At 42.2% G+C, this 26886-nt stretch overlaps 1 protein-coding gene across 7 annotated transcripts; it reads right to left on the bottom strand.

Moving 5' to 3' along the window:
- Nucleotides 1–2301: 2301 nt before the first annotated feature.
- ACER2 (alkaline ceramidase 2) lies at nucleotides 2302–26836 on the bottom strand. 7 transcript variants are annotated; one of them, XM_065657811.1, is made up of 6 exons: nucleotides 26132–26293; nucleotides 19568–19682; nucleotides 18531–18672; nucleotides 15868–16005; nucleotides 9122–9259; nucleotides 2302–3677 (listed from the first exon to the last, which is right to left on the bottom strand). In XM_065657811.1, the coding sequence occupies exons 1-6, from the start codon at nucleotides 26237–26239 to the stop codon at nucleotides 3626–3628; spliced, it is 693 nt and encodes a 230-aa protein (XP_065513883.1). In that variant the 5' UTR covers nucleotides 26240–26293; the 3' UTR covers nucleotides 2302–3625. The 7 variants fall into 7 exon arrangements, with proteins under 7 accessions (XP_065513883.1, XP_065513887.1, XP_065513881.1 ...); XM_065657815.1 differs by lacking the exons at nucleotides 2302–3677; nucleotides 26132–26293 and adding exons at nucleotides 5260–8538; nucleotides 26693–26836; XM_065657809.1 differs by lacking the exon at nucleotides 2302–3677 and adding an exon at nucleotides 5260–8538.
- Nucleotides 26837–26886: the final 50 nt, after the last annotated feature.

Here is a 26886-nt window from a genome sequence, read left to right as displayed (position 1 = left end):
CTTCAGTCAAAGTTTTGAATTAATCTATGTTTTAACCTAAGTTTTGAATTGATCGCTGCCTCTTTATTTATTCCAAATACCATAATGGGACTTCAAAGATAGCTGCTATTATGTCCTCCCTTTTTCTGAATCAGAGCTTATTCAGATTACAAAAGTGAATTAGTGAAATTAATGTTGTGACTGCACCTATCTGTTTTTACAGGGGGATGTAATAGGCATCACTAATTTAGTGAGTTCCTTCTGCCATGTTTTTTGGTTTGTTTTGGATGTTGTCTCTGTTTTGTTTTCTTTTTGTTGTTGTTGGTTGGTTGCCTGGTTATTGGTTTGGTTTCATTTTGTTTGGGGTTTGTTTGTTTATTTTTGATGGCTTAATTCAGAAGGGAAAAGCTAATTTAAAATCACCCCACCCTTTGCCTGACCCTTCCCTTTCACTGCAGTTCACAAAGGCAGCAAATTAGCCTGCGCATCACTCAGGGTGCTTCTGTGCTGTTAAATCTCTGGCCCAGCCAGACCTGTGAGCTCAGGACCAGCAGAGGGGCCGCCTCCTACTATACCTTACTTCCTCATACCCTACATGTGTGCCGATAGTAAAATGCTTGCAGCCTGTTTGTCCACTGGTCCCTTCTGCTAGTGTGACTGGAACCAAGGGAAAATGTGAGCATTGGAGCACTGGAAGCTTTGAAGAACAGGCTAGACATCCTCCTGGGATATTTCTGAAGGCCTGAGTCCACCTTTGAGCTGCTGGTGGTTTAGATGTCTTCCTGAGGACCTTTCTAGCCCTATTTTGCTAAGACTTTTTCAAAGCAGACTTCATACTTTGCTTCTGCTGTCTTGATCAACTTCTCACCTTTTAGCAAAGGAGATTAGCAATTAACAAACGCAGTCCAGGCACCACAGTCAGCATGACAGACCACATCACGCCTCTGTGAAGATACTATGTGCAGCTGTGATGGTAAAATATTGAAACGTATAGTTACCTGCTTGCCTACGACATTGCAATCATTGCCCTTCTGCTCTGTTGGCCGAAGCAGACCACGTCCCTGTAGACAGAATAAGGAGTGCCTCACTCCCAAATGTTCATGTGAAGAATCATGTTGCAGTGCTGCATGGGTTTCTACAACAAAGTAGGTCATCTTCCCTTCTTTGCAGTCCTCTTACAACTCTCGCTTCTCCTTTGAGGTTTTTCCCTTCACAGCCTCTCCCTAAGCAGCTGTCTGCTTACGGCTTTTTCCGCCTTACCTCCCAGTAAGGCTGTCATTCACAGTCTGCTTCCCACTTCCATCATGGGCAACTTACCAGTTTCTTCTTGTCAGTGAAACATCTTCCGTGAATCAGCAGTCACCTCCTCCACAGCCCTTTTTTCTCCCACAGATGTCTAGCAAGACACTTGTTTTGCATCCCAGCTTTTAAGTAATTTCTCCAAGTAGTCATTAAAGTCAATATTGGGTATCACTTCTGTGTAAATACAACATCCAGCCTTGTGCAGATTTTGCCCTCTTGTTGATAGTTTGAATATGTACTCTAGTATTTTTTTTTCCCTCTCAGAAAACAGTTTTTTCCAGGCCATATCGCTCCTCACTGTAAACTAGCATCTGCAAGGGCTTGCAGCTTCCTCTTGTGGAGAAAGAGCAGCTGACACAATGCGGATACAAATGATACATTTCAAACACAGTAAGGTCCTGCAGCCAATAATGTAAAAATTGAGTGTATCTAGTATTTTAGAATAACTTTTATCTTTTTACATTAAATGCCTAATTTTTTATCTATTTGTTTTTGTTTTCATTTTGTATTTGTATGCTTACTGGTTATGTGTCTCTTAACAGCTGAATTTTCCACGCCCTGGCTGTATTGCACTGTTCTTTCTTGACCAAGATAAGTTTTTATCAAGTCCCATGAAATTCATTTAAAACGAACTTCCAGACTCTTTAGATTCCTTGAACTCTCCATATTCCTCAAGGATACCAAGATGATACAGAACATGGTCACCAAAACAACTTGCTTAGAATTTTGTTCTTGCTTTTTTGAGTTGCAGATATTTTCATTCTTCTTTAGTATTTATTAAGCTGATCACTTCGTAATTGTAAGAATGTTTCATATGGTCTGCAAAATAAATTAAAAATAAATTTTACAGGATTAACTGACTTAACAAAATGCATGCAATAGAGGAGCTATACTTACTTTAGCCTTGAGATAAGAACCCTGACATAAACAAAGATATTTGGCATAATGGGAATAGAGACAGAACCACAGTACTTCTCAATGTTTTATTAAAAGCTATGGAGAAGAAGTAGAGTAACTCCTTTGATAACTTTTCAGAGATAAGTAGGACTTTTTCAGTAGACCATTCCAGACTTGCAGAAGCAAATGTAAAAACCAATGAACTCAAAGAATGCTGGGTGGACTCTCTGCTCCCTGGTTACCTCATTTTTTTCTGGTCAAGCATATGAAGAAGAAACATGAATAGTCAACAAGAGATGTGGAGACATTCCAAATTTCAGAGCTTCTTTTAGAATTGTAAAAACAATGCAGAGAAGTCACATGCTTGAAAAAGGAGTCTGCATGTTGACACTATAAAAGCTGACAGTGCCTCAGAAAGATAAATCCTGTAACTCTGATAAGTCACAGACTGAACTGATTAATGTGCTAACATGACATGTGCAAGCTCGTTTCTAAACTAGCAGCCAATTACATTGTGGTCAATGACAACTATGTCATATACCATGCTTCCTCATACTGCCAAGTCTCACAGGGCAAATTCTCACAAGCAAAATTGTGATTCAGGGGCCTGGGAACCTTTGAGACTCCTGAAATGATTAGAATACTGGATGAAGGACTGTCAGGCCTCCTCAGTACAGGAAAGCCCCTCGGCATGAGCGGTCGTCGGCAGCTAATAAGAATGATGACAAGGGACATATTTCTTGCCAAAGCTAAGGATTAGACAGCATCCAGATAAGACAGGGTCTGACACTGTCCCAGTCATATCCCTCTTGGGCTTTTTGAGGGTAATACATCCTATGTCAACCCTGCAGCTGAGAAACTTGCTACTGAAAGCTTAAAAGACATGGTGTGCCAAAGGGTGAGCATAGGCAAGAAGATGCAAGTTTTTTGCTGCTTGTGCTTTGAGAAAGTCAAGGTTTGATCTGCCTCTATGTAGGCCTTTGCTTTGAACGAATTATTGCATCACGAACTAAATGGTAAACTTCCCAGAAGAAAAAGAAGACATACATTTCAAAAGAAAGGTACTTATGATTGAGAAAGTGGGACACAGAATAGGCAGCATCTCCCTAGGCAACTTTCTGCATGCTGAGCATACAGTAGGGAGAAAGTGAGCCAGTCAGAATACGTGCTGGCAAGGTGATTAAAAATGTGTGCTCACAGTATACACACCACTGAATTATTTTTGGGTTCCACCTTTCTCCCCATTCTCCCAGCATTCTGGGCGTCACTGGAAACTAATTTCCATTACGATTTGGGTGAACTAAGTTAGGAGAGTCCAGGAACACGAAGGTCTAGCCATGACCATGCTTATGGGAAATAAGCTGTGACACTGACAATCTACAAAGTCCAATCTCTTTGCAGAACGTAGATGTTCTTATTTACTGTTGGTATTTCCCTGCCAGGGCAATCAGGCCAAGTGCTCATTTCCAGCTCTGTCCACAATCCATTTTGTGTCCAGCCTGTGTGTGTAAGAATAGAGGAAAAAAAATGAGTATCTGAGTCACCAGACTGCCACCAACTAGCCCATGTCCCTGATCCAAGGCAAGATCAGCTATGCCCATGGCCTAAATAAATGCCTATAGCTTCTCCAACTGCCCATTAAACATCTCATCGAAGAGACAGAGGTTCTGAGCCTTCACAGTCAGTCTTCTCCTGTGTGTCCTACACCTCACTTCTAATGCCCTGTCTGAATCTTACATCCTGTTAATGCCCATCTCGCTCTGCTTTCTAAGGCTGACAAAGCCTATTTCTCCACACAGGCCATTTTTTCCCAGCTGCTGGTGATCTTCATTGCTATCCTTCTGTGAGGGAAAGGATTTCTTCCTGTCTTACAAATATTTCATTTTTTTTTAGCATGATGTCATCTTTTTTCTTTTTAATGTGGTGGTGCCTCATTGTATTATATTTGGCTCCTGATTGACAGTAAACCTTTGGCTTCTGGTACAAAGAACTGCTCCTTTGTTATTCTGCATCCAGTGTTGTCAGTGATGCCTATATGTGCGTAGTACCTTGCTGTTACCCAATTTTGTCCTATTTTCTACAATTCAGCAACCTACCTTTGGATTTTAGACCTGGTTTTTGGGGTATTTGTGAACCTTCCGAGACTTTTCTTTATCAATACCTTCCATGTGGGCACTGCTGAACAAATAAACAGAAGGTGACCCAGGAGAGAGTCCTTGCTGAACTCCACTTAACACCTTCTCTGGTTTTATAAGGGACCATCAGAAGCAGCTATCCAAACAATTTCACACTAATCCACAGAATTTTTACCAATTCCAGGTTTTCCAACATTTTTATTATAATGTCCTGTCAGGCAGCGCTAGGAATCTTACCAGTGTCAAAATCTAGCCGTATACTGTTTCTTCCATAGCCACAGGGACAGCAAATACCCTATTGTAGAAGAACACCAAATTATGTAGACAAAACTTTCTTTTGACAAACTCCTGGTCACCTCCTCATTATAGGCTGGGAGTTTACAAACAGTTTTTTTATGGCTCCTGAGTTTGTGTGCACAAAATTCACCTCCTTCAAACTTCCATTATTTCAAGCTCAATCACAGTGGCTTGTCGGAATCTGCAAGTGTCTCAAAGAAGGCCTTTTATGTGGAGTGAGAGGAACTGTGGTAAAAGGGAAGCAGAGGGGAGGGGCAGGTGCAAGGCCATTATCTCCCTAAGGTGGGAGCACAGTCTTTGGTAACAAATATTGAAGATTGACACTTTGTTCTCCCAGATGTACTCACTTTGACCCAGTTTTCCAGATTTGTGGAAACATAGGCCCCTCATTTTTAGGTATTTCTTGCTACTTGTCCCTGCTGATTCACAGACTTGCAGTTTTCCAAGTATTTGCTCTACTTGCAGAAAATCAGTTTGCTCAGCAAAGTAATTATCTCATTAGTTAATGGCCTTCGGCCTTCTATCTAATGTAGTCTCCCTCCTCCTCTAAAAGTCAGAACTGCTTTTACCCATGTGAGGGAGAAGTTACCTTTACCATACTTCAAGGCATTATACTGGCAGCTGCATTTTTCTCCACAAACACCATGTATGAAAAGGCAAACAATATTTATTCCAAATGCAATTTAATGTTACAAAGTATTACATGCTTTCCACAAAAATTCAGTATACAAACTTCAACGGAGATGGAAAAAAACACCCCAACACCACTCCTTACATAATATTTATTCAGTTTTAGTGACCATGAATTGAGCAAGTGTTTGCCATCACTGAGAGCTAAATATCCTTTCTTAACCTGAAGTTTAACATTCAAGAAATTATGGATATCACACACCAATACAATCTACATTATGCCCAAGACACTATTGCATCCCACTAATTAAACTAAAATACTAATTGAACGTAAGACTAGGAACCCACTCACTTCCTGCCAGCAAGGGAAGAAAGCATACTGGGGTTTTGAAACCTGAGGGTGCAAATAAATCACTTTATATTCCAACATAATATGGCTACTTGTGCACCTGTCTATTCATCCGCATGATCAGGGTGGTGCACAAACCTCTCTATATGCCAGTCGCATACTTCTTTGGGTACTAATTTTATCTTGAACTGGAGCCTTAATTCAAAGTGCAATCTGTAAAGCTGTGAATCTGGTAAAAATTGCTTTTTTTTCTTTATGTAATGTAGCTTTTGTTGGAACATACAAGTTAATATTAGTTTAATGTAAAGTGCAGTAGCTACAGCTAAAAGTGGTGGGCTGCTGTTACAGTGGAATACTCCCCAACAGTTCTGTACTGGAGCTTTGAATATCAGATAGTGATCTTTGTTCACAGAATCTCCTATGAAAAGTACAAAGGCTAAAGGTAAGTTAATAGAAGTCCAGGAGATGATTCTTGGCCTGTACCTGCATTCAGTCACCTCTGCGGTAGCTGAATGTACTGCTGCTATTTTTTAAATTATAAAATTACTTATTTGTGAGCAGCCAGACTCTGCAGAGTAGAACACAGCAGTTGACAGCAGGTTGATTAGAGTCCTTTGAGTCAGAGAGGTTGCTTTCAAACAAAATATTAAGTAGGGAGGCTCCAGTCATTTTGAATAGTACATTATGTCTGCAGTTACTAATTTCCCAAGCAATACTGAAAATAACTTACCATAACATAATAATTTACCACACAATATAAGAAATCCTACTCAAACTTGAGCTATGTCAGGCGTTAGCAATCTTAGCTGGGTTCCAGCCAGCAAGCCTATCTGTATAAGCATCTAATCATACGACTTTTAATACCTGAGAAGTGTTTGAAACTGAACATTTCCTAATTAGGCAGGGAGGAAGGAAAAGGAAAAAGCATCTGTGTTTCAAAGAGTAACAGACACTACTGTATGAATTTTTACAAACAAGCTTCATACAAAAATTTTATGACTGCGTGTCCAAAAAATACATTTCTCTCGGACAAATATACTAGCAAGTGGTACAAATCTTCATTGTTCCAGTGGACAGATTTTGCTGCTTTTATGATGTCAGTCAATGTGACCATAGCTACTTACCTGCTTTGCAGTTCTCAAGACAGTCATACCTCCCACTAACAACTTTCCTTTACGTGTAACAGCATACACCTTAGCTCTTGTTTTCTAAGCATAAATTTGAATACAAAAGTTATCTGAAAGGTTTTAAAATACTTGAAAGTTAGTTCACCCCAAAGTTTTTGTTAAAAACCACTTTGTATGGATGATACTGTATAGAGTACATTTTCACATTGATAGTACAACATGAGACTTCTTAGTAAAGCACAGGAAAAACCGTATTTCCTTGTCTAATATTCCAAATGGAAACATAGCTTATTAATAAAAGCGTACATCCAAAGCCTCGACCCACTTACATTCTGATACTAGGTGGAATGTAAGCAGACCCTATTTTCTCCAAGACTGCAGCTATTACCACCTACAATTGCTAATATTTGAAAAACATGTCAGCACTTTGCATCATTTTTAAAACAGATCTAGCATAAATTGCTTGGAAGAACCATAGCCGTTCCTGAACCTCAACCCCAAAGTACAACCTTAAAACTAACTGGATCTAGACATTCCTCATCTTTACAAAACAGGCTGGAAAATTTGAATCTACTATTCTTTCATAAGAATGGAAGACTTGATGTCGCATTTCACTGCTCACTGAAATTTAAGTCTTGGTTTTTAAGTAGTTGTCTACTTTTTCCTTAAGTATACCTAGTAGAGCACTGGACTTTTGTTCACATCATTTTGCAATGCATTGGTGAGAAGTTAACTCTCAAATTAGACGTACAGCTAGGCACCTAAGAGTTTTTACAGTTCACTCAAACTGTCAATCCATGCTGACCTGAGCCCTTAGTGAAGTTAATGTTCACACTTCTGTGTGAGCTTCAAGGCCAAATTCAAGACCAAACATGTTTGCAGAGGTAGAGAGGGACTTCTGTTACATTTCTGTAAGACGGAAACATGCAGCATAAAATTGTCCACAGGTCAGTGGAAACACAGAAAAAGCCAAAACCCTTGAGCTCCTGTTTATTTCTAGGGACTGAATCTTCTGTCAGTTCTTCCCACATTACCACCACTTAACTGCACTGATCCAGTTATCCAGTTGCAAACACTTTGCACTGGTCTCCTGTTGTACTTGGAGAAGCAACCAGGTACTCAGTGATCCAATGCGATGCACAGCCGGCCTGGGAGGAGCACGTCCTTCACGCACACTTGTGGCCATGTGCATCCACGCCAAAAACCAGAGCTGAGAAGAACACAAGATGGCATGTAGGCATCTTGGACTGGCTTCCTTTGCAAAGGCCTTAAGCCAGAAGTTACAAAAGAAATGAATGAAGCATCAGAGGTGACCTACTGCAGAAACGTCACTTCTTGACTCTGGTATTTGGAAAGAGCTTTTATCAAGAGAAATGCTACATTGAAAACACAGTGCAAAACAGAGTCAACCAGAGAAGCTGGTGGTTACTTTAGTGTTCAAGAGCCTCTACCTTCCTGCTTCCTCTCTCCTAACCAGAGAGAGGAAAGAACACATTTGCCTTCTCTTTCTATGACACAAGAAGTGCTGCACATCTTAGGAAGAAAATAAAATACAACTCTACTCATTTATCATTATTTAAATAACTTCTGTGCTTGAACATATGTTGAAACTCCATCCCCATTCCATGGTCAACTTCATGTGATCTTCACAGGTGATTTCTTGTGCGCGCAGAGGAGGGTGACGTAAGGAACCCCAATGAACGCCCATCTTTCACTGGGCCAGAACTTTATGACAGGGCCCTGCTCAGGGATCTCAGAGGCCGCATCGAAGTAAGCAAAGCAGACACAGCCCAGGTACGCCGCAAGGCAAATCAAAATGTGCCTGAGAATAGACACCCACAGCCCACCCCCGCCAAAAAGAGAAAAAAATCAGTACATGACTCAGTAAAGTAATCAAGTATATCACTATGCTTTTAAATCAGTCTGTCCTTCACCTCTCACACTGAGTCTAAACTGGCTGCAGCTTTTTGGTGTCTCTGCACCTGACAGGTTTGTGTAGAAATACTGAGATATGGCAACTTGAATAAGAGATCATAATTTGCTGGGTGGTAAAAAAGAAAAGGTGTCAAAGCCCTTCAAGTCTCCCCCAGTTCATCCTCAGTTGTTAGCAGTTTAAGCTTTCACAGTCACTGCTTCAGTTGAGCAGTGCTGTGGGATTTTTAGTATCCAGAAGGGGAAGGTATTCAGCTGCAATTAATCAACTTAGTTTCTGAAGAACCTGATCAGGTCAAAGAGTCTCCTAAATCTACCACTTTGGATAGTGTGAGACTTGCTCTGGTCTTATAAGCTTACCAGTAATTCTACAAAACACTAAACAGAAATAGCCACCAGGCAGCACAGAAGGGTAATGTGGTAAGGATGTATCACATTTGAATCAAATTGCGGAGTTTATACACTACACTTACCATACACAGTGCAAATAGGGGAAGTTAAATGATGACCAGATCTCACAAAACACTTTGTCACTGATCCAGCAGAAAAGTGCTAGCATCCACCAAAGACCTGAAAAGAGACCCAGCTTGTACACACGCAGGTTTTCACACCTGAGGAGAAAAACACAAAGAAGTTGTTATTAAACTAAACAAAGTTTGCTTTGTAATGGCAGCTTGATGCTTTTTGGCAGTATGGATTTTAGGACAGGACTCATAGTGCCAGGCACACATCTTTAAAATGGCTCCGCCATAAATGTCTTTAACAGAGGAACCTTACTGACACTAAATATGCCTCTGATGCAAGACAGTGGTGAGGTGGCAAAACAAACCTTTTAGTCAGTTGCTGTGTTTTGGGTATTGTGTTAAATACCAATGTGCAAATGGTGGGCAAACACCAAAGCATTCCCATATCTATGGAGGCATATCTACGACAACCAGTGATTAGTTACGCACACCATCTGCTAACAACCAGCCATGTAGCAAGTGCTCAGATTTGTTCATATTTGTTACTATATAAAGACTGGTAAAAAAAAATAACTGGAAGAGCTTTTAAAAAAATTGTTAGTTTACTTTTTCCCCCTACAAGTTAGTATTGCGCAATTGAACAGTTTCAGAGAATTTCTAAGGTAGGAGCCTCTACCCAGACGGCCCAAATAAGCATGTTTTAGTAGACGGCACACGAGTCCACATCTCAGACAGAATTCCCCGTGCTGACTAAGCTGCAGTTCTTTTTCTCCACAAGAAGCCCAACTTGTTCATACAGAGGTACACCAGAGAGAAAGAACGCACAAAGTATTTGCTGTCATTACATGCAGTGTAGTCTGCAGCAGACCTCCACACAATATAACAGCAGATGCCAAGATACTTGCATGGCATTACCTACGTTGCAGGTTTACTCAAAAGCTCACAATTTTATTTCCCTGTATGATGCTTTGTACTTCTTCACATCTTCAAAAGAACAGTGCAGCTTTGCTCAGAAGAGTGAAATTAGGAAAAAGGTAGCATCAATATAAACTTTAGGTCCCCGAATGCTATTGAAGTCAAGAATTTGCTATCTACCTACACTTGCTATTTTGGGGTTAGGCCTCTTGGTGTCAGCAGATGCAGCTCTGCTGTTACTGATATCTAGAAAGCAAAGCTAAACCAGAGTGTGACCAGCCCTATGTGACCAAGGGAAGTCATGGCCTAGCTCCCCTGCCTCCTGCAAGAGCAAAGCTATGATTTGGGATTTCCCGCCCTGGCTTTTTTTTTTGTTCTTGTTGTTGTTAAACTCTTGGTGAATTTCCCAGCGACATGAGAACCACTCAGTCCTCTTGGACAATTCTTGCTTCCACAAACTGGCCTTCTCAGATCACTGATATGACCTCCCAAAGCACACCCAAAGACAGAATAATGTTTAAAATTATTTGCTTGAGCTACATCTGAAGAGTAAACCAATAAGCCACACCTCTAGCAAGTATAAGAAGGAATACTCAGCCTTTATCAGGCTTACAGGCCCCAGTCTTCTCCTTCTACATCCTAGAAGGAAAACAAGCCAATACCAAGTGCCCCACAATTCCTTCCTCTGCCCCAAGGTCTTCAAGAAGGGCTCCTCTAATCTACACTCATCTTCTGTCTCATGTCTCTGCCAAAAAGGTGTCAAGAATGTCTCCATGTCTCTTCTCTCCAGCAGATCACCACCCAACCTTTCCCTCTGCTCCAGTCCAGCCACCCCAGTAGACTTGACACTGAATCACCAGTTGTCTTCCACACAATTCTTGAGCTTATTTACTGTATCTGGAAGGTGAACAATGCCTGGAAAAAGTGTCCTTTAAAGGGACACTTCACTTTATGACACTCAGAAGCAAATAAAATGTATATCCCTTGAGGAGGGAGCTAGAATGGGTAAACACTTCTTTACTGTGTGCACTGCAGTAGTATTTATGGTCTGTGATCTTCTTTATACATGACTGCCCTGGACAACTGATTAACAAAGTACAGTACAAACCAAAAAGCTCTTTGGTCCTTCTGTCTTCCAAACAAAATACTTGCCAGCCTGAAACCTGTTGCTCTCATTTGATAGAATTACAGAGTTCTAATTTACCAACATTTACCACTAACGGTCTCCATGGCCGCACACAGCCTACCAGCCACAGGCTACCCTGCATTCACTGTCAGGGAAGTAGTAATGCCAGGTCTGTCCCCAGGCTTAAATTTGTCACTACACACTTTGACACATGTGAGATGATCTCCAACTACTTAGTTGCAGTGGGAGAGGGGCAGAGAATGACTCCTGCCTCTCTGTGGTGGGAAAGCAGAACTGCCACTGCTACCAGAGCTTTGCTAAGGGACCCTAGCTAAGCATGCAGAAAAACTAAAAACATACTACAAAGTGTTCAAGGCCAGGCTGGATGGGGCTTTGAGCAACCTGGTCTAGCGGAAGGTGTCCCTGGCCATGGCAAGGCAGTTGGAACTAGCTGATCTTTAAGGTCCCTTCCAACCCAAACCATTCTGTGGTTCTATGATACACAGAGTGCTCCGTCCAGGAACACTTTTTCAAAAGTATTGCAGGAGCAGCAGTATACCTGGCTGTGGCGTATTGCAAGCTAAATAATTAGTATAGTGTTCACTGTAGGATATTTTTTCACACTTGAAATGCTATTTCAGTTGACATTTTAGCAGGCATTTGAGATTAAGAAACTCCTGAGGCTGAGCAGAAGGCACCTTTATAGCTACTGGATTAGTGACAGAAAAGCTACCAACTGCCTAATCTTGTTGACAGATAATTTTCTCCAGTGTCCTTACCACAAGTTGGTTTTAGGAACTGGCATTTCTTTTTTTAAGCCATCTATAAATAATGTAACATTTAAAATCCGCACACCTACCTTTATTATTCAAAAAAGTACTTCAACTACTGGCTGAACTGTAATAACCTCCACAAGAAACATACCACAACAGTTATTTTCATAAGAAAAACACTTCCATGACCGCCATAAAAATTAATACTCCACAGAGCACATAAACAAAAATGGGTTTTTTTCTGAGGCCTGAATCCTCCAAGGCATTTCAGAAACCACCAAGACACAGTCAGAGGAGACTGGGTTTGCCCAAGATGGCTTCAAGATTGTCGGTGCTGTATACCATAAAAAAGGCTTGTTTCTCTGAAATAGTGTCTTTAATTTTAAAAAGGCTACAAGGAGCACAAAGAAAAGAAAGGTTAAGGAGATTTCTGAGTTGCCTATCAACTTCCAGAGTGCAGCTACAAGAATTCTTCCTCACAGTCTAGTTTGTACAAGACATCCCAGTACGAAATACACCCAAGATCATCAAATACATCCAAGGTTCTGAGGGATGTGGCTTAGGATTAGGTTAACAGCTGGACTCAGTGATCTAGAGGGTCTCTTCTAACCAAAACGGTTGTATGATTCTATGATTTGGCACAGTTTTAGCAGCAAAACTGTACTGATAAATCCTTCTCATTTGGGAAGATTCCTGGTTCTACCAAACAGCTAGACGGCATGGACCCCTGCATAAAAGAAGAGGGAATATTGTTACTGGTCAAAACTCACTGCTCTATTAAGCATGCCAGGCTTAATTCTCTCCTGTTAATGCTAAGGCAGATTACCAGTCTTCAGTGAGACACACAACTGTTGGTAAGAGCAAGCTGCTAAACCATGTACCTAAGTGGATACATACATGGATCAATTTTGCACATTTTACAGGTAAAACTAGACTGCTGTGATAGGTACTCATGCAATCTGAAAGAGCAAAGGGTGGATGTATTGAGAACACAGAGGCTTTCCTGGACCTGTCTGAAGGACATAAACAACATGTGCAACTGCATCCTATTTAAGATAAGAGGCCTGGCCTCAAACATCCAGCTCTTTTAATCAGTGACCACGCCTGTCAATATCCGACTAGTCTGAATACCAAGAAGAGAGGACAATTAACTTCCATGGTTCAAAGAGTTTAAGGCTGCAAAGGAAAACTGAAAGCTTACTTGTCAAAATTCTCCCAACAAAAGATCAGCCATAGAAATGGTACAAATTGTACTGACAGGTTTGTTGAGTACCAACATCAGATACCGTCATTTCTTTTTATAAACTTAAGACTAGATGCTGCAGTGTGTATAGCAAAAGACTACTCTAAGGCAGAAAAAAGCACAATGAGGAGAGCACAGCCTGCTGATACATGCAATATGCCTGTGTTTTCTGTGATCACTCATCGTATAGTCTTCAGTTCCTGCAGCAACCATGCTTTGGATGGGCTGAGGACATGCTTGCTGGAGACAAGGGACTGCAACCTGCCACTGCTTTTACCACAATGATGAGATGTAATGCAAATACCACCTAGATGCTGGCAAGACACCATGAACCCAGCCCATTTCTTCTATTTTTCAACAGACAGGGACACTGACTATTCAAACTACCACTGAAACAGAACCTGTCAGCTGCAGGTCTAAAAGAGCTGTTCATGCTGCTGTGCTGTGACATGCTTCCCCAGTCTGAAAGAAACTGGACTGCACAAAGCTTACATTTCCATTTGCACCTTTTGCCTGTATCATGAATGGTGTTCTTGGTTTTAACATAAACAGCAGTTATTTAAATATAAGAGTTTCTGCAAACATTGACATTTCATGACGTTATAATCTTGATGGTTATTTGGCTTGGAGCATCAAACGGAAGGATTTATGAAGGGATTTGTTTGACAGAAATGAGAGAGTTTTACAATTTGTCTTTCAAGAACAAGTATTCATTTAACTACCTTTTGCTCTTTTGATATCTACCGATCACAATACTTCCTAGTATACATCTTACCCTACCAGCTCCGTATTTAACAAGATAATGATCTTTTGTGACAATATTATCTCCTTATCAAGGACAAATGAGAGACAGACAATTGTCACTTGAAAAAACAGTGGTTCTGATTAACCAGAGTACTGTACAAGATTGACACCAGCCTAGAAGAGGAACAGCAACAGGGAGTTTTGGTCTAACGCATTAGAAACTTCAGCATGGAACAGAAGAACCTACTTTGGAGTCTCTTCTCCTTCCTTCCCCAAATATTTGTTTTGCAGATAAATTTCTGCTACAGACTACCAGGACTTGGATATGTAGCCTCCTACTGACTGTGGTAGTAGAGAATGGGAGAATAGTAGGCATTTAAAATAATGCTTAGATTGTTTTTTCTCCTGCAAAAAGAGATGAGATGACTCCTCTCCTCTGGGTTTACAAGAATATATCTCATTTAAATCTCCTAGGGATCAGCGTAGATTAAAATAAAACCTTTAATTATTTGCCTTTTACACTTAGGAATTCATTAAAAATATCACAGGTATTACATCATCCCAATGCACAATTAAGAGTACCATATGTCACTTTAGGTCCCTTTTTTAATCACCAGTTCAAAATAAGGTTTATCTGTGTCCTTAATTCTCCCCCAAAAAACAGACAGGGAAACTCCACGTATTTTAGTAAGATATGACCTTTTAAAAGGAGTTTCAAAAAGCAAATATCTTCAGGCATACCAATTCCCAGATTTGACACAACAGTATTCAGAGCCACTAACTATTTGTTTAGTTTCTCAGGAGCTTATGCCCGGAAAACTGATAGGTAGAGAGTCCATATAAATTATTCAGTGCCACAACCAGATCTCCATTTGTCCTGTCAGTAGTTCCTTGGTGCTTTCAAAAATGAAATACCTCCACCAACATTCTTCAACTACTGACTGTATTGTCTACAACTAACCTGTGTGCTGTTTCCCAAGTTTCTTTCACCACAGAAGTAAATATTGCTCACAGCAGGATATCTGATGAGAAAAGACTCACGAACACTTTTACAAAACTGTTAGCAAAGGCTTCCACTGTATGGAGAAGCAGTGGCAAAACAGGTTAAGGTAGCGAACAGGAGAATCTCTCTGTTCTAACAGCAGCAGTCAGAACGTAGACATTTGGTCCTATTCTTGTTTCTTTTGATGGACATTTACATATGCAATATGTAACAACCAACATAGGTCATCAAATCCTTCTCAGACACTGGAGAAAAGAGAAAAATGACAAATTCGTATGTTTATCCTCGTCTGGTCCTCTTCGTAGTGGCTGGGAAGATGCAAAAAAAAAAGTCTCTGGATAGCTGCTGGTATTGCAGTCATGGTAGGAACTCTTCAAAATGTTAACATCAGTCTTAGGTTCTTCTCTATTTTCATTCTGGTTTTATAGTTTCTAAGACCTCAACTGATGACTATATAGCTATCCTCTACAATCTAGTGATTAACCTTGTCTTCGTCAGTCTGACTCTACCATGTCATCCATGTCAGAAGACAAAGACCCACAGCCCAACTTTGAGAACTGGAACACTTCCATGCATGGCTAGGTCTTGCTTCATGCTCCCTCTAGTACCCAGACTCTGATCAGGCAATCACCTCACCCCTACACAGCAGAAACGCTGTCAGTAGAGTGAAACCCTTGCCCTGACTCCACAATAAACAAACAAATCTGAGTTAGATCAGGTTGCTGCAAGAGATATGTTGCAAGAAGGCAGGCAATATCTGACCTAGTATAACATCCTAGGGAAAAAAAAGGCAAAACTTGCCAAAAATGACTGAACTGGCAGAGCAAGTTTATACCAGATCTGCACTTGCATGTGGGGGAAGCATTACTGATCTGCTCTTACAAGCATATCATCACACTGTGGCCTAAGAATCTCAGAAGGCAATGCTGCATTTAGCAGAAATGTACTCACCTCTTCAATTCAGCAATGAGTAAAGCTGTGCAGGGAACACCCAGAGTCATTAGCGAGATGTTGTTGATGGCAGGCTTAATGAAGGCAAGGCAGGTAGTAACTCCAGACAGGACACCCACAGCAGCTTTAAACCGGCTCCTGAATAGGGTTTTTTTGGGCGAGAAAAACTACTTTTAATCCAAAACTTTTAAATACTAAACCCAGAAATCTTAAAATTATTTTAATAATGTAACAAAATTTAGGTTTCCCTATGTGTGTTCAGGAGGTGCAATGACAATGTGCATAAAACAGATGTGGATCTTGCACAGATTTGCATGTGCATGCAGAGTTAATAATATGCACAAATCTTTGCTCGACTGTGGTCTTCTGAAGCAGCCACGTGTATGTATACATAGGCGTGCACACAACCACTAAGCACAGGTTTCAAAATCGAAAGGCCACGCTCCAATCTTCCTCCCACAATAAAACAGGAACAAGTTTGCCTCTGAACACAGCACTGTGCTTCCTCAAAGCAGAGGTGTGTCATGATTCTTGAAGAATTTAACATGGATTTTTAGGATATTTTGTTATTGTTAATGCCCCAGCTTCTGCAGTCATGTTACAGTCTGCTTTACCTCTTAAAAATACTGAAAACTACAACGTAAGAAAATTTCTTCTAACCAAATTCAACAGTAGGTGAAGGATTCCCTCACTTTTTAAAGATTACAGTTTGGTATATTCTTAGCATAAAGGATATCACGATTGCATACTATACAGACAGCCTGACAGCTTTTATATTAAATATATGTTAACCGTTATTTAAACTTCAAGTCTGAACTTTAAATAACCCATTTCCAGTCTGTGGCAGGACTGTGGCAGGACTACGGCAGACAGAAGATCAACACACCCACAGCTTTACAAAATTAGTTGCTGTCCAAGGATGGCTCTTCTGTCTCTAATCCTATGTGTGAAGAAGGGTCTCAAGATACTTTTGCAGCACCTTTCCCTGGCCACAAGTGTCATAACTTTCACCTTCATCTTGCACACTCCATCTGCCTTCTACTTTAAAGGTTTTCTTTCTGCTGGAAGGCAACAAGTTACTTAAGTAAGAAGTTCTGATCTGATGTAAGTGCCTTAATGACTAAAGACACCACAAATGGGTCATGGTAGATGATAACATTTGCCGCACTGAAAAATCTAGAGTGTTGAAGAAAGTGAAGATCACAGCAGTGAGCACAGGATAGATACAGTATTAGAGGATTAGCTAGGCAAAGCAAAAAAACTTGAAATTAAAAATCAAACCTGTTCTGGGTTAGGGTTTGTTGCTCGTTTGTCTTTTTTCTGTACACTTCAGAAAGGAATCAAGACCTTAACACATAACTGCCTTGACAAATTCTCAGGAGAAGTGTTCTGAGAAATTTAGGATATGGGACATCCTTCACCTCATCTCAGTATTTCTACAAATTAGTTCAACAGAGAAAGGATTTCACTCTATTCTTTTTAGAAGGGACACAGTTTAACCTCATGGCCCATACTATGAACCTACCCAGCACACTATCAGAAGACAGGGACAGACAACACATGACAATCCCCTCAGGCTTTTGAGGAACAATTTACATGCAATCACAGAAATGCTTCACGACTCTGAACTTTTCTTCACTTGACCTAAATGTCTAACAGTCACGTCATTGATCAAAAAGCCCCAGTACAACTTGTTTGCTTGCTAAGTTGATGGTGTCCTGTAATAGCACTGTGTTGCGATATGCAGAAGTACTAAATTCACACCAACATGACAAAGTCACTGGACTGCATAGACTGTACACAGTAATTCAAGAAACACTCTTCTCAGTGCAAACTGTTTTGAGGATCCGTCAATCTAGGCACAAACCTTATCTTCCCTCACCCTCACAGCAACTTCTTATCAGGCATATATCAAGGAATAAAAACCACAAAAAATCCACAGATAATAACAATATAAGAAGGCAACAGACAACAGCTTTCACAATTTCCAGAGAGAAGAACATTGGTGCTGCAATTCAAACCTCTCCACTACCTCAATTTCTTTACTGTTTAAAAAAGCAATATGTACAAGGATTACAGCACAATTTTTTAGAGGGAGAAGAAACCACAACCAGATTTTTTAAACAGGCTACAATGCACTTTTTTTAGTCCTGCAAGAAAAAGACAAAAATCCTTTTACAACAACAATAGGTTTCTAAACAAACTTAGCCTTTGAATACTTAAACACCATCCTTAATCACTGGCTTAAATATTCAGATGAAAATTCAGCCAACTTCCATAGGTCCACTTGTACATACACTTTAGGATATACAAAAATAAGAAGGAAAGAGGGTTATTCTAACTTTACTTCAGCCACAACTTATATGAACTACTCAGACAAAGGTCTCCCTAGAATCGACAAGAACAGGCACCTCCAGAGGCAAGTTACCTTATCTCAAGATCTCAAGTTACAGTGCATAAACCCCACATCAGCAAGTGCAGACTCAGGGATTCTGAACAAAACAGGCTGAGACACAAACAATGGGAAGAAAATGGAGTGAGCAAACACAGCGGCAGCAGTGGTAAGGTTGGATGATCGCTCAGTGCCATTACGTGCAGGTTTAGGCGTTAGCATAAGATGTTTCGAGAAACATGAAAGTGTACATGTATGATTGTATGATTACCTGTCATTCCGAAAAACTCTGGGCAGGTATCTCCTGGGGAACCACATGGCAAGAGCACACATCAGGACCCAGAGAATAGCAAGCTCATCCAGCATCTGGCCCAGGAAACTAAGGGTAGCATGAAAGTAAACAGATCCAATTCCTGGAAAAAGTAATCAAAAGACAATATGAATAGTTGCAGTACTGTACAGATGGAAACACACTGCTCATGTTCAGAAATTCATAGCAAACGGTGGGCAGCATCTGGTCTAGAAAAAGTTAAAAAAAAGAAAAACTGGACAAAACCCGGCAACTTTTCTAAGAAGGCAATCCAAGTAATCAGCACCTCATTAATTATGAAGCAAACATTTTACAAAAGGAGCAGCTAAAGATGCCAGCTCTTACTAGAAAAGTACGTGCATGTGAAAAAGCATCAGATGATAAAGTTAAATGCAAAGCCAATTAAGAAATACAAGCCAAATGCTGCTTCTGAATTTTCTCACTAGCGCAAGAAAGGGTAAGACAAAGATGAAAAGCAGCAACTGATGACTAGTCCATTATATGGGTTTACAGGTGGAAAGTGTCACACTGCCCAGGGGCTCTGATTATTCCTTTAAAAGTTCCCAATGCCTCCAGGAATGAAAAAGCTTAAGAATCTCACATCCGCAAAATGGCTAAGCCTATGGGCCTTCTCACTACATGTAAAACCTGTTATCCTCTTCAGTTGTGCTGGGCACTTTCAGCTCTCCTTGAAGCGACAACAAAGGAAGGAGAGTCAGCACTGCTGAAGAGTAAGCCCAGACATAAACAAAAGAAGTTATGCGAAGGAAAAATAGGAAGTGAACAGAACTAAGGCCAAAATTCCCACCAACCTCAAATTGCAAAAGGCATTTTCCTTTCAGAAACTACGTCTGCTTCAGCTTCAACCACGTACAACCAAACTCTTACACAGAGGTTAGGACTGCTTTGTTTTGCAAAACAGCCAAGTGCAAGCAGGAAAAACCGATTTCCTCTCTCAGTTCATACATGTGCAGGCGAACAGAGACTAACCAACTTACCAACCACAACTAGCAGAGTCCATATTAAATATATTCCACTGTTGAAGCAGGTTGCATATTGACGGAACAAGCACATACATATGGGTGGTAAAACAAAAAACAAGACGTTGCTTATCTAGGGGAAAAAAAAGACAAAAACAGTATCACGAAGGCAGAAAATAAACAAACCTTAAATATTCATAGGCTGCCTAAGGCATATATAAAAATATTGTGTCATCCAGCAGTGCCCCAGCTCAAGAAATTATGGCCGCAGTTTCTGCCAAAGCTGAGCTGGTTTTGCAAAGCATCAACTTGTTTTGTTTAACAACATTAAACAAGTAATAGCATAAAAACTTCAAGCAATATAAAATGTGGCTATTCACATCTTCAAATTACCTTTTAAGTCTGCTCCCAGAGGAACAGTGTTGAGAGTCTACAAATGCTCAAGACTACTGAGATTCAGGAAGCCTGCAAGAGCAAGCAAATGAGGAACAGGACATCCCAGCAACTGACCTGTCCTCTCAATGGCTGTCAAGCCTAGCATGGAAAAAGCACTAGAAGTACTGGCACCAGACAGGGCTAATCAAGCTTGGTGGAAGTCAAGTGACTGAGCAATATCTATTGTCTCAGAAGTCTGAAATACAAAGCTAAGCCAAACGAATTACAACCCTTGTTGTGCAAGAACCTGGAGAAGTAAATCCTTTTACACTTCCTTTTTCCTTTCAGTTCTCCATTACAGAAACAACTGAATATGACTGAAAACTAGTTATAAGAAGGTAAAAAGACTGATAATTCAGACCACTGCTAGCTTTTTAAAATTTAATATATGAGTCGAACAAAGACATATTTTCTCTTGCTTACCAACAATCCAAAGTATGACTCTCGAGTTAAAGGCTGAAAACACTTTACCAGCAATTAGCAGGAGCTGTCACTGTAGTGATCACTTGGTTCTCCCCAGAAGGAGCTGCCAGTTCTGAGGGCCAGCTGTGGCACTGTAACTGAACAGTTATGGGAAGACTCTACTGCTGCTTCACAATGGGACAGGGGATGAGGTGAGCTCCCTAGCCTCAGCTTCCTCCTATTCTCCTGCCTAGCCCAAGCACAAGAGAAAATCATGCCCAGAAACACTCCCCTAAAGCGGACATAGAAGACAACTCTAGGACAAGAGGACTCCTTGAGGACAGATCCCCTCTTCAGAGAGACTCAAACTTTTATTGACATTAAGGAAAAGCCAGTGGAGAAAGGATTCAAGAATGACATATGAAGAAGGCATTTGTTTGTTCAGCGACTGTTTTTCACTACTCAACAGACTGAGAACAGAGCTTGCAATGATTAAAATGGACATATCTCATTTAACATTTGAAAGGCGTAACAAAACATACTTCTAGGCTGGCCTTCAAAACTATAATGCAGTTTTTCTACTTCATGCATGACATGCCTCATGCATAAGGTATGTCCTCAAAGACAAGCTGCCTTTCCTTCCAAAGTCTTGGCTTTTGGATTTCACTAAAATACTTTTAAGAAGCCATCACCCGCGCAGCTGAGAGTTGCAAATGTTATGCAAACCTCTGCCAACAGCATGATAGTAACAGCATACAGCCCAAGTAAAGACATGCTAACGCAGAGGACTTCTTGCAGGCAGGCAACAACACTGACCAGTCATGCCAGGGAAAGGCGTCAGAGAGATATCTCCTGCTGGATTGCCCTTTCTGAACCAAGGGTTGAAGGGTTCAATCCTTCCGTCAATTAGCAGCTCCTACAGCGTGTTTTGCCACATAAGAAGCTGTCCTCATAAACCACATGTGAAAAAGCTGTGGGGGGCACCCACTAAACTATGCCATGGACCAAGCACCTCTTCAGTAGAGACAGAAGGACTCTTCTTACTGCAATGCTTTACCCCATCAAGGTGGTGAATTTCGCCTTTGTTGTTCACAAATTGAGATGGTGGGAGGCTGACAACAGGGGCACCTGGCAATGTCAGAGTGCAGGATACTGCACAACCCTAGAGAGGCAAGGTAAAGACTGAAGAGTTATTTATAAAGTAATACCCTGTTTTAGCAGATTTTAAGATGCACATCAACTTGCTTAATCCATCTAAAACAACCTATACATTCAACCAAACAGGCTCACTCAAGCACCTTCCATGCATAAAATAAAACCAAACCAAAACAAAAAAAACCAAACCAAAACAAAGACAAACAAACAAACAAAACCCCAAACCATGAGCTCCGTGCAGCAGAGACTGGTAGCAATGCCGGGAACACAGACATGGACCAGGATCCTGATGCACAAAGTGCTGATGGGAGCACAGAGCATGAGGACTCCCCTCGCTCTAAAACGGGTAGGAACCACACACAGTGCCTGCTATAGCAGGGATGACGGAATATGAACAAGACCTTTGGGGACCTAGAAGTGCTCTACACATTTTAGGCTGTCAGCCACAGTTAGGCCAAAGAGAGGCGTCAAGGGATAAAAATAGATGGTTATAAACAAAGTGGTGTGGAAGAAAACCTTTCCATCTCTACAGTTAGAATTGAGAAGTGAAGAAAATCATAACAGGCAATCACGGTCTATGAAAATATGGCCAGAAAGTCCTTATTCTGCCTAGGAACACGATGACAAAGGAAATACACCAACTTACCATACCTGTAGCAATGCAGGTTTATACTAGTGATTAGACAACAAAGGAGCCGTTCTGCCACACAGCAGTGCTCTTCTGGCACTGAACTCCTGTTCATGCTAAGGTCCCGCCTGCAAATACAAGAAAACCTTTGCAGGCTGGAGCTTGGCCATGACTCGTACTCTCTGCAATGGCCACCAGGAGGATTTCCTAATATCATAAAAGTTGAAACAATTTTAGTACTGAAATTCTTTTCTATTAAGTTTACAAAAAAATATTATAATCATGTATCTTTTTCTTGCAATAGCTTAGTTCTGTTTCTCATATTCCACAAATAATATTTTCCACAAGTTATATTCAAATCAGGACTCTGGAACATTTTCTGAAACATATTGCTTAAGCTCTCTTAGTTTCAAGTTCAGTGTCAATGTGATCAAAACTAGAACTGATTTGCTGGTTTTCACTCTCTGATATCAGCCTGGCTCCCTATGCAGACCACACCTTCAGGTATACCACAACTATTAGCAACACCTTTTCCAAGCAAGTGAGGCACTTACCATTTTGGCTCTGGTTTCAGAAAGCATGTTGCATATGCAATTTTTTACATAATACACAATTAGCCTGCATGGTTTGATAATGTACGATTCAAATGCTGAATACAGTTAAGATTAGTGCAAAAATTAATAACAGGAGTACAGACAACTTCCTTTGGGATCTGCAAAAGGCAGCAATTAGAAGTTACAGTTCTGGAAAAAAGGTAAGCAGCCCATCAACAGCAGTCCATCCTCTTGCTTCATACAATTCTGGACCTTTAGTTTTAACTTCCAACTAGTTAACTGTATGAAAGGAATATTGGACATCGGCCACAGAGGGAATGCCAGAGGCTTGTTCAGATCATGGCCACATAACTTCAACCACATCTGGCCACAGTCCTGACACAGGATGTTTCCTGCAGTCCTACCAAAGCTCAACTATTCTTTACTATCTGCTGTGTCTCCCAGAGAGCAGCTGTAGCATCCAACCACCACGGCAACACTTACTACACTACCTCTTTGTGAGCAGAAAGCAAAAATGGACTAAGTAGCGCTCAGGCTGTTCAGAGGGTTTGTATCTTCTACATACTGATCCATGAGCATGCCACTCACATACACTAAGAGACTTTTGTAGTAAAAAAGATGATGTAGAGAGCATACAGGAATTCTCTCACACTCGTAAGACTAGGCGATATCTTTTAAAAACTTTTATCTCCATGACACTAGGGCACAAAAGAAGAGGAATAAAAACACTGGAAATTCTCTCTTTAAGTGGAAATTTGACAAACACATGTAACGTGCACAACTGAATGCAACATACTGAACGGCAAAGTACTGACTTTACTAGCAACAGAAAAAGAAAAGTTACTGTATTTATGTGTTTAAAACACAAGCAACAGGGCTTTTTTTTTTTGTAAATACCTCTGCACAGGGTAAGTTCCTTTGATCATGTGGAGGCATTTGTTTACGTTCTGGAGTAGGGCTATATTGCATCAGGACACATTACTTTATTCATTTCAGAAAACAAACATAAAGAAAAAGCTAGTTGTCCTATAACTATTTTTTCAGTTTGAGTTATAAACTATTTTGAGGCCTCTCTGCTGAAAGAGTGTAAGACCTGAACACAAAATCACATCAGTCCAGCTCAAGCATGTTTTAAAAAATTAGGCTGATCAATTTGTACAAAACTTCTGAACAGATATTCTCATACTGCTTTAATCCTGTTGGGCACTTTGGTTTGCTTTTCAACTAAAGCAAATCAGATTAAACTTATGCATAACAGATGAAGATTGAGTCCTGCCAGAATAAATAAAACATTAAAAAAAAAATACGTTTCAGATAAGCTGTTCCAGTTTTATGCTTACATGAATACTGCGTGAGACCTCAACTACAACTGTGACCTCATTCATGACAGTTTAAAATGCAGATTAGTAAGGTTTCAATCTACAGCTTAAAGAACCAGATGACAGATTCAGGTTTGCTGAAGAGTCTTTTCTGAAACTTCAAGAAGGTTTGAGTCAGTTACAACTGAGCCATCTTGGAAGGAATAAAATTTAGACTCTACTTAAGGTCCCTGTTAGAGTAGGGTCAAAATTTTCCAACTGTCCTGTGAGCATCTGGCTCTTTGAGGGCACAGTCTCAAAACCCCATCAATCCACTGCAAGTCACTGTCTTAATTTTCAGGAGTTACTAACAGAGAAGTCAAACCCAGCAACTTGTTACCACTGAAGAGAGGCTAAACATGACTACCCTCAATGCAGCCTTTTTTTTGGTGGTTTTTGGTGTGCAGTTCACTGATTTGTACACAGCTGCCACAATATGGCCGGATCTGGGGCAAACTTTTTGCTGTGTCTCTCTGTTAACATGTCTGGAACCTCAGTTATTCATCTGGATGTACCAGCAGCCCTTAGCATTTTGTAAGCTTCTATACCACTGCTAATCAGCTCAGTATGGTCAGAAGGATACCCATCCCCCTGCATAGCTGGCTCCAAAACACGCTTGCTGTCTTCAATAAACTTGTTTATCCTGACCTTTTCCTCCCTTTGTTTTTGGTTCTTGCATGGTGACATCAGACACAAAGCAGACAGTTTCCCCCACACACCCTCAAAGTTCTCCAGTGGCACAGACCGGCCACCACCCAGACAACTCTGGCAGCAAACTACAAGAAAAAACAAGAGGTTAGCAAGGTACTGTGTGCACCATGGAACTACGTTTTCTGTATGTGCAGCACCTCCTATGATACACACTCCAGCAGTGAAGCGAGACATCTACTTGTTTCTTCCACTGGATGTTACCAGTCCTTGAAAGGGAATGACAGCTCAAACAAGGTTGTAATTTGTGAGAAAAAAAACCCTACAAGACCATTTTGAAGTACTAAAGAGGCAAAGTAGAAACCCCAGCTCCTCACTTGTGCGTACACCACCCGCTATAGAACAAAAAATAGACATGGCATTTGCAGGGTTTGCTCCTGGATATGTGCTTTTCATGGGAAGGCACGCTACCAGAAAGCTCCATGCATTATCTCACTCTGGCGGATATATTTGTCACTGCAACTCTTTACATAAACAGGACTTAAGGAGCATTGCTCCCCTTCCAAGATGTGTGGTACAGGGCAGTCTGGTTCTGTTGCTGCAGCTATTTTTCCACAATTTCTCTCCAGCTGCTGAGAGGTATTGGGGATGGCATAAGAGGGTTCAGGGGTGAACTATGGCTTACTGGAAAGAAGTAATAATTACATTAGTCCTCTTCCCTCTCGTTCCTTTCTTTGGCTATTTAGTTAAATGGACAACTCTTCTTCTCTCAAAAAAGCACATTTCTGACTTCATCCTGCAACCCCAAGATACATTGTTCTTCAACCCTTTGCCTTCTTGGAGTCAAATCTACCTGGATGAAACCCATTTTTGCCTTCAAAACACTAAGATGTTCAGGGTTCTTTTTGTTTTTTTTTTTCGTTTCTTTTCTTGACCCATCACCACCTTGCAGGCTGTCAAGTTGCTGCCACCTGTCCCCTCGGGTACCGGACGCAGACCATCCAGCACCGCGAGTTCTGCACTGGGGCACCGCAAGGCTGGGCGCGGATGATGAGGGGGCTGCTGCACACTATTCACCGAACAGCTCGTCCTGAGCCCTCTCCAAACCTCCCGATTCTAGACCTACAACGCCAAACCGCTCACTTCAATTTTAGGCGGACCAGGCACTGGAGAAGAAAGAATCGGGCAGCGACAGACGCGCATTTTATCGTGCCATCTAAACCCGGTACAGACGGGCCCGCCAGGCAGCGGGAGCCCCCGGGGGGGCACCGGGACCCCCGCCCGCCCACCCGCCGCCCCGCAAGCGGCGCAGCACCGATCGCGGCCGCCCCGGTCCCCCCGCCCGGACAGCGCCCAAGCGGCCGCCGCTCCCGCGCCGCCGGGCAGCCCCGCCGCCACGCACCGTGTTGTAGAACTCGGCGATGGCGGGCACGATGGTGTAGTTGTCCTCGCACCAGTCCAGCTCCGAGCTGCCGGCCCGCAGCTGGTCCCACCACAGGAGCGCTCCCATGGCGGCCGCCCGGCCGCCGCTCCGGCCCGGCTGCGGGCCACCCGCCCCCTGCCTGCGTGAGGCGCGGGGCGGGGCGGCCTCCCCGCGCCCGCCCCGCTGCCCGGGCGGCCGCTCGCCTGGCAAGGCCCGGCGGGGCCCGCCCCGCTGCCCGGGCAGCAAACGCCGGTGGCCGCGCTTCCGCACGGGCACACTGGCCGGCCGGAGGGGACGCTGCAAGCCGGGCGGAGTGAGGCGGTTCTCCGCCGTTCCCCAGGCGGCTTCGAGGAGCCAGCCTGCCCTGACAGGTGGCCTGTCCGCCCTCCCTCCTTCCAGCGCCCTAACGCTATTTGCTCAAGGTTCGACGGAAGCAGGTGGCGCGTCCTCACGCACGGCGGGCGGCACGGGACGCGGCTGCCGCCATCGCGCCGGTGGCGCTTGTTTGTCTGTGCGCCGCCCGGCCGTGCTGGCTCGTACCGGCGCGAGAAGCGCTCGGAGCGGCGGCGCCCCCGGCACCCCACGCGCGCGAACTCTTTTCTGCCGTCGCACCACAGACCGGACAAGGGGTGTACCCCGCCGCGCGGCAGCCGCCACACGGCGAAGCCTCCGCCGCCAACAGCCAGAGCCGGCTCCTCGCGCCACGCCCCTCGGCTGGCGAAGCCTCTCTCGCC

Source organism: Caloenas nicobarica, chromosome Z (assembly GCF_036013445.1).
Source record: "Caloenas nicobarica isolate bCalNic1 chromosome Z, bCalNic1.hap1, whole genome shotgun sequence".
Taxonomy (NCBI): domain Eukaryota; kingdom Metazoa; phylum Chordata; class Aves; order Columbiformes; family Columbidae; genus Caloenas; species Caloenas nicobarica.
This window is presented reverse-complemented; position numbering and strand designations above follow the sequence as displayed.

What these genes read in the sequence shown, in the direction of transcription:
- ACER2 (XM_065657809.1), bottom strand. Translation starts at nt 26,239, where the DNA reads ATGGGAGCGCTCCTGTGGTGGGACCAGCTGCGGGCCGGCAGCTCGGAG. An exon ending in GACTCTGCTAGTTGTGGTTG is followed by an intron (nt 18,673 to 19,567) that starts GTAAGTTGGTTA and finishes TACTTTTTCCAG; the next exon opens with GAATTGGATCTGTTTACTTT. An exon ending in CCCTATTTGCACTGTGTATG is followed by an intron (nt 8,539 to 9,121) that starts GTAAGTGTAGTG and finishes GTCTATTCTCAG; the next exon opens with GCACATTTTGATTTGCCTTG.